Source organism: Doryrhamphus excisus, chromosome 12, assembly GCF_030265055.1.
Source record: "Doryrhamphus excisus isolate RoL2022-K1 chromosome 12, RoL_Dexc_1.0, whole genome shotgun sequence".
Taxonomy (NCBI): domain Eukaryota; kingdom Metazoa; phylum Chordata; class Actinopteri; order Syngnathiformes; family Syngnathidae; genus Doryrhamphus; species Doryrhamphus excisus.
The window spans coordinates 5,927,980-5,940,542 of NC_080477.1; the positions used below are offsets into that span (position 1 = coordinate 5,927,980).

General features: G+C 41.7%; 1 protein-coding gene across 9 annotated transcripts in view; it reads right to left on the reverse strand.

Moving 5' to 3' along the window:
- Positions 1-12,563, reverse strand: part of nav2a (neuron navigator 2a) — a 208,465-nt gene that overhangs the window by 21,792 nt on the left and 174,110 nt on the right. For 8 of the 9 annotated variants that reach the window (XM_058089756.1, XM_058089757.1, XM_058089753.1 and 5 more), the window contains 9 exons: positions 11,393-11,522; positions 9,828-10,146; positions 7,062-7,752; positions 5,341-5,560; positions 3,165-3,448; positions 2,382-2,447; positions 1,953-1,997; positions 1,310-1,470; positions 1,042-1,224 (listed from right to left, as the gene is read on the reverse strand). In XM_058089756.1, coding sequence (XP_057945739.1) covers positions 1,042-1,224; positions 1,310-1,470; positions 1,953-1,997; positions 2,382-2,447; positions 3,165-3,448; positions 5,341-5,560; positions 7,062-7,752; positions 9,828-10,146; positions 11,393-11,522 — 2,099 coding nt within the window. The remainder of the gene's footprint in view (positions 1-1,041; positions 1,225-1,309; positions 1,471-1,952; positions 1,998-2,381; positions 2,448-3,164; positions 3,449-5,340; positions 5,561-7,061; positions 7,753-9,827; positions 10,147-11,392; positions 11,523-12,563) is intronic. The other variant, XM_058089755.1, reaches the window with a different exon arrangement.

A 12,563-nucleotide genomic window follows, 5' to 3' on the forward strand; every position in this document is an offset into this window, starting at 1 on the left:
CTGGATACCTTTCCCAATAAACAAGCTTATGAAAAAACTGAGCCAACCAAAGCTGATTATGGATTTCTCAGGGTATGAAAGGCTTTTTCTTAGCATTGTAATCCTTCATTGTGTTCTCTTAACACATGTATTCATAAGTCATTTGGCATGGGTCGTGGGAAAACAGGAAACAATCCAGGTATACGTTATTTAGGTCGGTAATAGCATAAAACATTTATGAGACATTGCCGTCACACCGCATGGCATGTCTCACATTAACGAGTAAAAATAAGTACTCCTCTTATTCTGTGTGGAAGTGGTATGTTTTTGGCTTTTCATTTTGTCTTGTTTCCCTACTCCATTTGAAACCCTTTCTCAAGTTGAGAATAAATACATTGTAGGCTAACTCGTTAGCTCGCTTGGATGCTATGCAACTGTGGCCATCTCCTGTGTCCCTGCAGTGATCCTGTAGCCTGCACATTAGCAATGTGGTGTAAACAAATAATAAGAGGAGTGACTATAGGGGTGTTAAAAAACTACTTACTAAGTCATAAACATGTTTTCTATGCTCTACAGTACTACAAAAATATTTATTAACATTGAATCCGGACGACACGGCGGACTATTGGTTAGCGCGCAGACCTCACAGCTAGGAGACCAGGGTTCAATTCCACCCTCGGCCATCTCGGTGTGGAGTTTGCATGTTCTCCCTGTGTGTGCGTGGGTTTTCTCCGGGTACTCCGGTTCCCTCCCACATTCTAAAAGGTAGGTTAGCTAGGTTAGGCGACTCCAAATGAATGTATGAATGTGAGTGTGAATGGTTGTTTGTCTATATGTGCCCTGTGATTGGCTGGCGACCAGTCCAGGGTGTACCCCGCCTCTCGCCCAAAGACAGCTGGGATAGGCTCCCGCAACCCTCGTGAGGAAAAAGCAGTAGAAAATGAATGAATGAATGAACATTGAATCCCACTTTGCGGAAATTCACTTATTGCGGTCAGGCCAGGAAACAATTAATGGTGATAAATGAGGGACAACTGTAGTACCAGCATAGGACCAACATACCTTCCTCAAAGCCATCCCGAAATGAGCCTGATCTGCTCATGGTGCGAGTCTTTTCATCAAGGGACATGCAGGAGTTTCTCAGGCGGTTGTCGCTACAAGGGTCAAAGGTGACATCCTGGTTGGTCAGGCTGTTGTTACGAAGGCCCGTCAGATTGATCTGAGCTGTGGAAGTTGGGCTGGATGCTAGGAGGATGAAATGAGATGTAGATGAGAATACATTTGAGCAAAAAGTGCAAATCATGCGCTTATAATGATGTGCGGACTGTACCGAGCTGTCCAAAATTGAAGCGAGTGCCGGAGGGGGAGGTGAGGCTGGATCCAGGAGAAAAGGGGGAATTACTGGCTGACTCCTGCAGCCCGCTGGTGGAGTGGGAGCGTAGCCAATCACGGGCCTCCTCATGGTTTCGCAGCTGAGGAGGAGGGCCATACCTGCAAAAAGTCAAAGGTGAATGAGGCTGTGGGGATATTGCAACGAATGTAGAGTGGTCTCAAAATGTGATCTGTTAGCAGACATGTATGATGTTCATAACCAAAGCGCATTTTAGCCCTCTTAATTAGTAGCTTCGATCACCAGATGAATTAGATGCTGGCAAGTATTACAGCAGTATGGACATAGCCTTACTCTCACATGTGAGCAACAAACAGTGTAGGAAAAGCACAATTCCAAAACCTGCCTCCCAAGTCAAACCTAAACATGACGGCGAGTGCTTTTTGTGACGAAAGTGACATGCCTCTTTGCAGAAGCACAACACATTAACATCGGTGCCAAGTGCCAAACATAACAATTGAAAGCATCAACAACAAAACAAGCCCTGAGCAGCGAACATAGACATAGAAAATGGGACTGAAGACAATTTGATGGACCGGGGGTGCAAAAGTGGAACATGTCCAGCAAGCAGGCATGTCAGTACCTGAGTCCCTTCTTAGGCAGAGTGTTTCTGCCACAAAGAGGCCCGCTGTGGGAGAGAAACACTTCAGACAGGAAAAGAAAAGGGAACATGCAGTAGCTTCAGCCCAACACAATTCTAGTATACTCGCTACAGTATATATTTTACTCTATACCGAAAAATTTGTACTCATCAAAATTAAGCCCATCTCATGTGGAATTAATAATGAGCATGTTGGCCTCATGCCACAAGGTGGCAGCAGAGAAAAAGCAAAGAAAACCAGAGTAGCTCATCAGACAAAAAGAATATTTGCACAGAAAAGGAGACACCATAGACTACCACACAGAGCTACAAACTTCCAAAGCTATGCTACAAGCTCTCAAACAGATTCTTCTCTGTTCTTTAGTTGCTTTGCCTCACCATAAAACTAACATTACACACAGGTCCATTTACCTGTCCTGTTTCCGAGGTAGAGTGTTTCGGCTGAATTTAGGGCTAGCAGAGGGGGAAGAGAGGGGGCTGAGGGAGACAGAAAGAAAGGAAGGAAAGGCACAACAGACACAGAGAAAGAAAGTTGAAGATAAATAAGTGAAAAGCAAATCCCTAAATAACAAAATAAAAAAATGTATATGGATACTTGAACAGCCAAGAGGCACAATGTTGGCATAGCCTCCATATGTTATTCATTTTCCACTGACATGCCATACCTGACACGTTGCACATTTACGATGACCACATTAGGGATTCCCAGCCACTGTGCCACGGCACGTTAGTGTGAGCTCATCAGGTGTGTAGTTTCAATTTCAATGGGTCATAAAATGATTATTGATGTATTGCAGTGATGTACAGTGACAGGCAGAACAATTACCGTAAATACTCCTGCACAGATAATTAACTTGTGTATCTACCTGTTGCAAGAAAATAAGTCATGGCACGCTTGGTGGTGTGCCATGAGATTTTTCTAATGTAAAATATGTGCCTTGGCTCAGTAAAAGTTGGGAATTTGTCTTTGTTGGAGTGCAGACAACAGGCAGAGCTGATACACATACATGAAGTTATCATTGTAAATGTTATATTTGTCATATTATAGTAAACCATAATGCATTCACCAGACAACTCATATGTAGTTACATAGAAATTAAACATGGTAATGTGTCAAATTGAATAATTATTCAATAATAATAATGCTGTGTTAATGAAGTGTAGGGTTACTATAGTAAACTCTTTTGTTCTCACCTTTCCGACATGCCCGTCTTCATGCTGCCAGTGCGACCCAAAGCGGACAAGGTGTCCTCCCTGTGTGTCCCATGGCCTCCTCCCCCGGCGCTTCCCAGGCTCATGTCAATGGACTCGCTGCTCGTGTGCATGCTGCTGACAGAAGGGTAGCCCATGCTGCCTGTACCGCCGTGCCCACCCAGTGTACTTTCCCTGCTCTGGGCAGAGGATCCGCTGAATGTCGTACCCCATGTTAGACTGTTGGAAGGACCCGTTGAGGAGTAGACAGAGCCGGGACTGGAGGCCTGCGGGAAAGACAAAGATGGTGTTACATAATGTAAATCTTTTGACGTTTCGACGTTTGCAGATACTGTATGTATGGCGCTGTTGTTATCAAGTACTCCAATTTACTGTATACAGTAATCCTTTCTTTAGCACCGTTAATTGGTTCCAGACCCAAATGAATTTCCATGGAAGGATCCCTTATTTATACTTGATGCTGGGGTTTGAAAATTGTGTTTTAGCATTGCATAGGCTGTGATCAAAACAGTAGCCTGTGTTTGTATTAGGAATTTTAATGAGGGATTATTGTGCTAGTTGTGTGATTCAATTCAAACCTGCAATAAAATCATGTTATTCCGCCAATCAAGTCTGGTGCTTGTCGGTCTCACTGAACATTACAGTAATGTGACTGACACCTAGTGAACAGTGTAGAAAAATGCATATCATTTACAGCATCTTTAAATGCATCTTCTGCCATCATTTAGCCATTTTTTGTGTTTGAAAATGCTTAATTCCAGCAGAAAATATGTAACTATGCATATCTTTTGACTAATAATAAGCCTTATTCAACCACAAAACAGCATGATTTATTATTCATTCATTCATTTTCTACCGATTATCCTCATGAGGGTCGCGGGGGTGCTGGAGCCTATCCCAATACCAAGCCTATACCAATTAACCTAGCATGTTTTTGGAATGTGGGAGGAAACCGGAGTACCCGGAGAAAACCCACGCATGCACGGGGAGAACATGCAAACTCCACACAGAGATGGCCGAGGGTGGAATTGAAATCAGGTCTTTTAGCTGTGAGGCCTGTGCGCTAACCACTCAACCACCGTGCAGCCATGATTTATTAATTACATTTGTGAAAAATCATGAGTTAAGCCACAAAATTCGGGTGCAGAGCTTAATTGAACTTTAAGACTAATTCCACTCCTACAATAATGAGTTTGCTTATTGTTTAACATAATCTTATGTTGTCACTTTGTGATTCACACCATTTCTGATAAGGTTGCATGAATCATTTTTTAATATGACGAAGGATGCAAGCGCAGACTTGTCTTCTGTGCCTTCCAGACCAAGCCTGTTTTTCTCATCTGTTGTAAGATAAAGCTAAACTTTGTGTTCTTGTTGGAATCAAGTTCACTTCCTTTCACAGATTAGCACAAAACATTGTGAGAGTCCAAGGCTACATTTGTGAGACCACATGGTAAGAACAAATAAATAACAAATGTCATATGCCTTTTTTTCACTAATTAATGTGCCACTTCCATTAAAGAAAAATAATTACATTTTAATAATGTTAATTTAAGTATGATGGCTTATGTGAGGCTGGTGGGAATACTTCTAACATAACAAATATCAACTACATGACAAGCACTGTGAGTTACACAAGGCTTCCATATCCAACCAGTAATTGTAGTTCCCTTCAAAATTGTCTGCAGAGAAATTCAGAAACTCAGGCTCATATTGTATATGCACTAACATTCACAACCATTCCAAAGGGTGCCAGATTCAGAGCAAAAAGTGACAATTTTAATTACAGCAAAGCATGCAGGGAAATGCGTAATCTGTCTAGTATACAGCTGTAAAGTCTTCCGGGTTGTGTTTGGGATGTATTTTTATATATTTTTTTAAAAGTTTTTTTTATACGTATATGTACTGTCAAATATATATTTGCAAACTTTTAGGAAAGTAGACATTTTAAGCAGGAATGAATGGACACAATGTAAAAAAATGCACAATGTAAAAAAAAAATGTGCAAAACCTTTGCCATTGAGTTTAACACCCATGCTCTATGGGACCATTGCCATGCCATTGTATTTCTACCATATAGTTCAACTTAAGCTGTCAGCATGAAGTAAACAGATTCAATTATTCATTTTTCATTTATTTGTATGAGTCAGCTTCTCACCTGCTCGCTACCGAGTGTCCCTGTGCCGGATCCTGTCACTCTGCTCCCAAACATGGGGCTAATGGTCTCACTGTCAATGCCTCCCAGTCCTGCATCGGGGGACTCAACCACTGTGGTCACATGATTCATGGTCGCGTGGGGGTTAGAGATAACAGTGGAGTTCTTCATGTTCTCAGCGGTGGTGATTGGACCCTGTTTGTTCGTCTTCCCACCAAACAACCTGTGGCGAATCAAGTGTATAGAGCAGATAATTAGTTGAAATACTGAACTAAGCTTTTCCACATTTGTTGTCTATGCCAGATGACTGCCACTGCCAGTTGAGTACCATTTCAAGCACTATAAACTGAATATACAGAAATATTATTGCTATGATAGACATAGACTTTCTTTATTGTCATTGCACAATAACACAGCAGTGAAATTGCCAACAAAATGTTGTTGCCTGGTTCCCGTGTAATAATAAATAATAATGTGGAGAATAAATAGATTACATCAAATATGAACAATGTACAGCGTAAACAGTAATTTGTACAAGTAATTTAAATAATTTAGAATAAATAACAATTATTTAAAGTTTTGGTTGTGCGTGTGGGCAGGTAGAGGGGCTTATTTGGCATTGAGCAGTCTGATGGCCAGGGGGAAGTAGCTGTATTATTACTTGCAGAAGACACAAATACTTTCTCTGTGATATTCAGCATAAACAAAATGCAGTACAACAAATGTTAGCTTGTTGCTAATTTAAATCCATCCATAATTTTCTATGCTGCTTATCCTCACAAGTGTCGGTGGGTATGCTCTCAGCTGACTTCGGGCGAGATTGGACTGGTGGCCAGCCAATCACAGGGCACATATACACAAACAACCATTCACACTCACATTCCTACCTATGGACAATTAACCTAGCATGTTTTTGGAATGTGGGGCGAAACCCACGCATGCACGGGAAGAACATGGAAACTCCATACAGAGAATCGAACCCAGATCTTCCCAATCTCCTGACATGCTAAACACTCGTCCACCGTGTGGCCCTGTTAATTTGAGCTAGCCATTTACATAGTGATTTCGAACATCTACAAATATGAAAACTACACATTTAAATGTATTATCTGCTTCAAACAGATGATGAACAATATGCATAACAAACTTTCAGGCAAACATTTTCTCCAGCTCAACATGAGACTGGCATAGTGCATATCCCAGTGGTAGTAGCTACATGCTGACTATGGGACAAATAAAAAAAAAATCTGCCCCCAAGAGGAGGCATGTCAGAAAATAATTGAGAACCACTCTATGCATTATTAAGATAAAGTAAATAAGAAAGGTGAGACCTGAATCATAACCAACACACACAGTGGTAACTCTCTCCTGCCTCTACTAATAAACACAAGCTGTGAGGAGTAGAGCCGTCATGGGCAAGAACAGAAGCATGAAGCCTCTTTGAAGAGTTATCACTCCCTGACATTAATGAGGGCACAGCACTGAGATAAAACTCCTATTACCCCCGCACCACACCCTCCCTTAAAGGCTGGCCAAGGTTGAGGTTTGGAAGTTGATCAGTTGAGTTCAAGTTGAGTCTATGTTTTGCAATGACCTCATTTGACCTTAATGACTGAAGGCATGCCCACACATGTGATTATTACTCAACGCTCCTACAGTGAGAGTACAAGCAGAACCCACCTTATATATATTTACAGTGTTTGTGTGTGTGTGTGTGTGCCCACCTGCGTAGTGTAGGTGAGGAGACTTGCTGTCTCCCTGTTAGAGGAACCGTTGCTGCTCCTCCGCTCCTGAGATTGTCAACCTCTGAGACGCCTTTCTCCCGATCGGTCTGATTAGCCAGCAGACCGGCTGAGCCATTTGCCTTGGAGATGCTGATTGCATTTTTCCCATGTGATGTGATGGAGAGCACGGCGGCCTCAATACTGCTGGTGGAGGAGCGGTTTCCATTGCGGGCCGCCGACCCAGAGCGGCTAGGCCTTGGTAGGCTGCGGTACTGAAGTGTAGAGCGGGCACTGACAGGGAGGAAGGCATCATCGTGGTGGCCCAGCATCAACACCCCATCCGGTCCACCTGCCTTCAATCCCGCTAGTGAGCGGGCCCCAGATTTAGGAATTTTCCCCAGAGTGGCTGAACCACTGGTGATGGTGGCCCCACTGGCGGTTACCATGGTTGCCATGCCATGGCCCTGCTTCTTGAAACCAAATGTACTAGTTGGGGTACGGGAGGCATGTGTCTGGTGATCGGAAACAGTGTGTGTGAGGGAGTTGGCTGTCGGTGTGTGGCTGCTGGAGACTGATTGCATCTTGGTCTCATCCCCACTGCTGCGTCCAGCATCAGACGGTGATCGGTGTAGGCCGTTTGAACGTGGAGAAAGACGTCCCTTCTCTGATACCTTGACATCATCGGTTTTACCTACAGGACAGGCAGTGATGAAAATAAATAGTAGATAAATATAAATAGATGAATATATACATAAATCCAGGTACTCGCTGCAGGCTACTCTTATTATAATGTAGTCATTTATGCTATATAAAGTTAATGAGTGAATGATGATCATGAAAAAACAGTATCACCTAATGCTGAACTGCAAAATTATTACCAAAGATATTTTTAAGCCAAACATACGTGTGTGCATTTCAGTATGTTTGTGGACTTCCCCACTTCCCCAGTGACTAGTTCAACGTTCAGTTCACACACTATAAATATGAATAGTTCACATTCATAGTTCATTTAAATTTCAAAGTTCATTTCATTTCAAATTTTTACAGTAAAAAGTGAGAATGAAAGACTGATCTTGTTTTTAAAAGAAAACTATGACATCCATCATCACCTAAAACTGTTCATTGTTTACAATTATGTATTGTCCTTATTTATTTATTAATTTAATTTAATTTAATTTAATTTAATTTAATTTAATTTAATTTAATTTAATTTAATTTAATTTAATTTAATTTAATTTAATTTAATTTAATTTAATTTAATTTAATTTAATTTAATTTAATTTAATTCATTATTTTATGTCCTTTATTTATGCTTTTTAATCAGTGCGGACCTACATATCTGGATGTCAACGGGAGCACAACGGGAGTGTGACCAATCACAGCGGAGTGGGCGTACCCAAATGAGTAAATTAAACAGCCTGTTTGCAGGAAGTCCACTGAAATACCGCAGAAAGAGTTGCAGATTCTGGAAGATCTAGAAAGCTTTCTGTGGGGGTAATTGTGTGTAGCTGCCACAACCCTATAGGAGTCCCCGATAAGAATTGCTGGATTGTTACGCTAGTGTGTGCAATGCTCTGTGGGTAATGCATTATGAAGCAAGTCGTGTACTTCATGTGTTGTGCCGCCCGCTAGTAAAATGTGGGCAGTGACAAATATCTCTCGTCAGGCAATAACTGGACCTAAACTGTGGCGCTGATTCTAACATAATCTGAATGAGTTAATGTTCAAGTTCTTTATTTACAAGTACGTTCCGTTGAGTTCAATTGTCTTAGAAAAATGAATGTGTTCAATGAATACAATCTTTTGGACTGGTCATTGTTTTGGTTTGTTCCACTACTGGCGCTTCAACAAGAACATTCATTCATTCATTTTCTACCGCTTTTCCTCACGAGGGTCGCGGGTGGTGCTGGAGCCTATTCCAGCTGTCTTCGGGCGGGAGGCGGGGTCGCCAGCCAATTACAGGGCACATATAGACAAACAACCATTCACACTCACATTCATACCTATGGACAATTTGGAGTCACTAATGAACCTAGTATGTTTTTGGAATGTGGGAGGAAAACGGAGTACCTGGAGAAAACCCACGCATGCATGGGGAGAACATGCAAACGATGGCCGAGGGTGGAATTGAACCCTGGTCTCCTAGCTGTGAGGTCTGCAGAAACAAAAACATCATGTCTGCCATGTGGAACTAAACTACCGAAACTTGCCACAAAATATTTTATGGGGGTAGCATGTTAAAAAGCTTTAATTTAATTTAATTTAATATTTAATATTTGCATCTCTGTGTGGAGTTTTCATGTTCTCCCCGTGCATGCGTGGGTTTTCTCCGGGTACTCCGGTTTCCTCCCACATTCCAAAAACATGCTAGGTTAATTGGCCACTCCAAATTGTCCATAGGTATGAATGTGAGTGTGAATGGTTGTTTGTCTATATGTGCCCTGTGATTGGCTTGCGACCAGTCCAGGGTGTACCCCGCCTCTCGCCCAAAGACAGCTGGGATAGGCTCCAGCACCCCCCACGATCCTAGTGAGGAAAAAGCAGTAGAAAATGAATGAATGAATTTAATACTTTAATAATGCCATGTGGACACTCGCCCATATGTCCTTTACAGTCAGAAGGCTAAACTAATAATACAAAAAATATTTAAACTCATTAGATGAGATGGCCAGCCTCTCTCAGTGGTCAAGTGATAAATTAATTCAAGTGGTATCATGAGCAGAATCAGACATCAGTAACATGAAATCTAATAATCAAGAATCTTACCTGAACTGTAGGTTTTGAGGGGGACCGAACTTCCGGAACCTGTGCTACTGCTGTTTTTGGTCCGAGGGGACGTCACCCCCACCTGAGTACTCATGCCTCGCCTCCAGGACCCAGTGTGGGACACAGAGGGGGTTTTCCTCCCCGATCCTCCCTTGTCTGACTCATCTGAAATGTCAGAAGTGTTTCTGCGGCTCCATTTGGAGCCCGGCTCCATTTTGACCCCACTGTCTGACCCTCTGTCTGGCCTCTTCACCTCGTCTCCTGCCCAGGCCTGGTGGACCACTGTGGAGGACGAGTGCTTCTCCGCATCTGTCACAGGCTATGAACACACAGGTGCACACACACATACACACACAGTATGTATAATTAATGCTGAAGAAAGTTGTATGTTGTTAAGATGTGTGTGGACAAAAGTATCAACACTTGCAAATCATAACTCAGGAAATCAAAATCTCAAATATTTTGCATCATATATATCAGTTCAAAGTACACACGGGAAGTATAGCTGCTCCAACTTCAATCTTTCAATTACTGTCACATGTCAAGTGCCCAATCAATTAGGGTTATTACTTATTTACAGCAAAGTGGGCACTGGTGGCAAAGGTCCATGTCGCGGATCACACTCATCTTTACAACTTCAAATGTTTGTGTGGTTTTCAAAACCCATGAAACTAGGTGAGTCAGACTAGAAATGTCCAACTTGACCGAAGTTGGCCCATCTTCTGTAGCCCGTAAGTCAGACGTTAAATTACAGCTGTGTGAGGAATGACAGCTGCTTTTAAGCTGTTCCTGCAGTTGCCAAGGTAACACTACGAAAATGCAGTAGGGCTGGCCCAGGAAAAAGACAACTGAAAACACACTGTTCACAGCATGCAGTCAATTTGAGGTACGTACAGTACAGACTCCAGATGATTCAGACAACTTGAGTGTTTTTGTTCAGTACATTCAATCCCTTATGTGAATCAAGGTGGTTCATATTGATTCAAGGCTTACGTCAAGGGGACCTATTATGCTTTTTTCACGTTTTTTGACCTACAAATGTAGTTAGAATGTTGTATTCCCGTGTTAAACGAAGCCAAAGTTTCAGATAATGAGGTTTGCACATTTGGAAGTGAGCCCTGAACAAAGTTTGGGATGGCTCAAAACACTCTGTTTCAAAAGGCGTGGTAAAACCGCCCCTTTGTGATGTCACAGAGGGGCAGACTTCCCTATACGGACGTGGCTGTAAGCCAGTTAAAAGCCAACATTTTGAAAAACGAGTGGGTGTGCCTGCAGGCGGGGCATGGGTGTAATAAATTAAAACAGACTGTTTTTGCAGGAACCATGAAATCCAAAGAAATGCAACTGAATAGGTGCAGATTCTGGAAGAACTAGAAAGCTTTCTGTGCTGGTTATCGTGTGTAGCTACTCTGTAGGAAACCACAACTCAATACAAACGGCCAGAAAATTAGCATAATAGATCCCCTTTAATTAGTTAGCAATCACTAACAGTTCTAAAAGACAATTGTAAAAAGTGTGTTAAATGAAAGTATGGTTATTTCACGTCGTGATATGCCTGATGTTACCTGTGTGCTGAAGCCTTTGCGCTGGGCTGCAGGTGTGTTCGCGTACGAGGAGATGGACGAGCTCGTGTTGATGTCATCTGTGTCGATGTTATCGCTGATGCCACTGCTCACAGAGCTGCTGTCATCCCAACTGGAACAGCAACACAGAAAAACATAAGGCTTATCAGAATTTATTCAGAACTTCATTTTGGTAGGTAAACACAAGATAATAGACAATGATAATAATTACCAAAATTATAATAATTACATATTATATGTATATTTTTACCTTTATTTTAAATATATTATATTAGATACCATATTAGGGTATTCGACTATTTTTCGACTAAACTGCTAATAAGGCAGTGAATGTCAAAGGCAGTGCAACCGTATCCATGCCGTAACTGTTAAATTGTCCGACTTTCGAAGCCCATTTCCGACTGCAAGGAATAACGTACGGCGTGACAGAGTATTTCTACGTAGTGCCCGTGTGGACCCCCTTTTCTCATACCGCAGAAATGGTATGATGGAAAACCGTGACCTTTTCATACCGTGAAACTGGTGACTGACCCTTGCCTACACAAGACTTGCTTGAGAACTAAAGTTAAACTGATTTGCTCCAAACTGCCAGACTGTTGAGAAAATCATTAAGGATAAAGATTACGTATGGTAATGGTAATGGTAATGGTAATGGTTTTATTTCATTTGAACATGCATCCGATTACAATTGAGTGCATCCCATAATCAGTTCACAGTTCCACATGTCCAAAAGGGGTTTGGACTGTATGCTGTCCAAAGTACCTCCATCTGGTACTTTTACAATCAGTAACTGTTACATTTGTTCACTTCCTGCTTTCCATAATACAGTTGTGACGTTTTTTTTTTTTTTTTTTTTAATAATGTACCTTGTACCGAAGTACGAGGTGATATGAGCATCCAATGACATAATGGGTACCATAGTAAGTGTCAATATAGTGATATATATAGCACATCATGACTGGTTCAAGACTCTTCATCCTTGTATTTAGCAAACATCAACTGCTTGTATTGTTTCTTGAATTGGCTCATCGTTGTGCATTGTTTGAGGTCCTTACTCAATCCATTCCATAGTTTGATTCCACATACTTTCATTCCGCATTCATAGTATTGAATGCTAATGAATGCTACAGGGGTCATGGGTTCCGTGTTTATC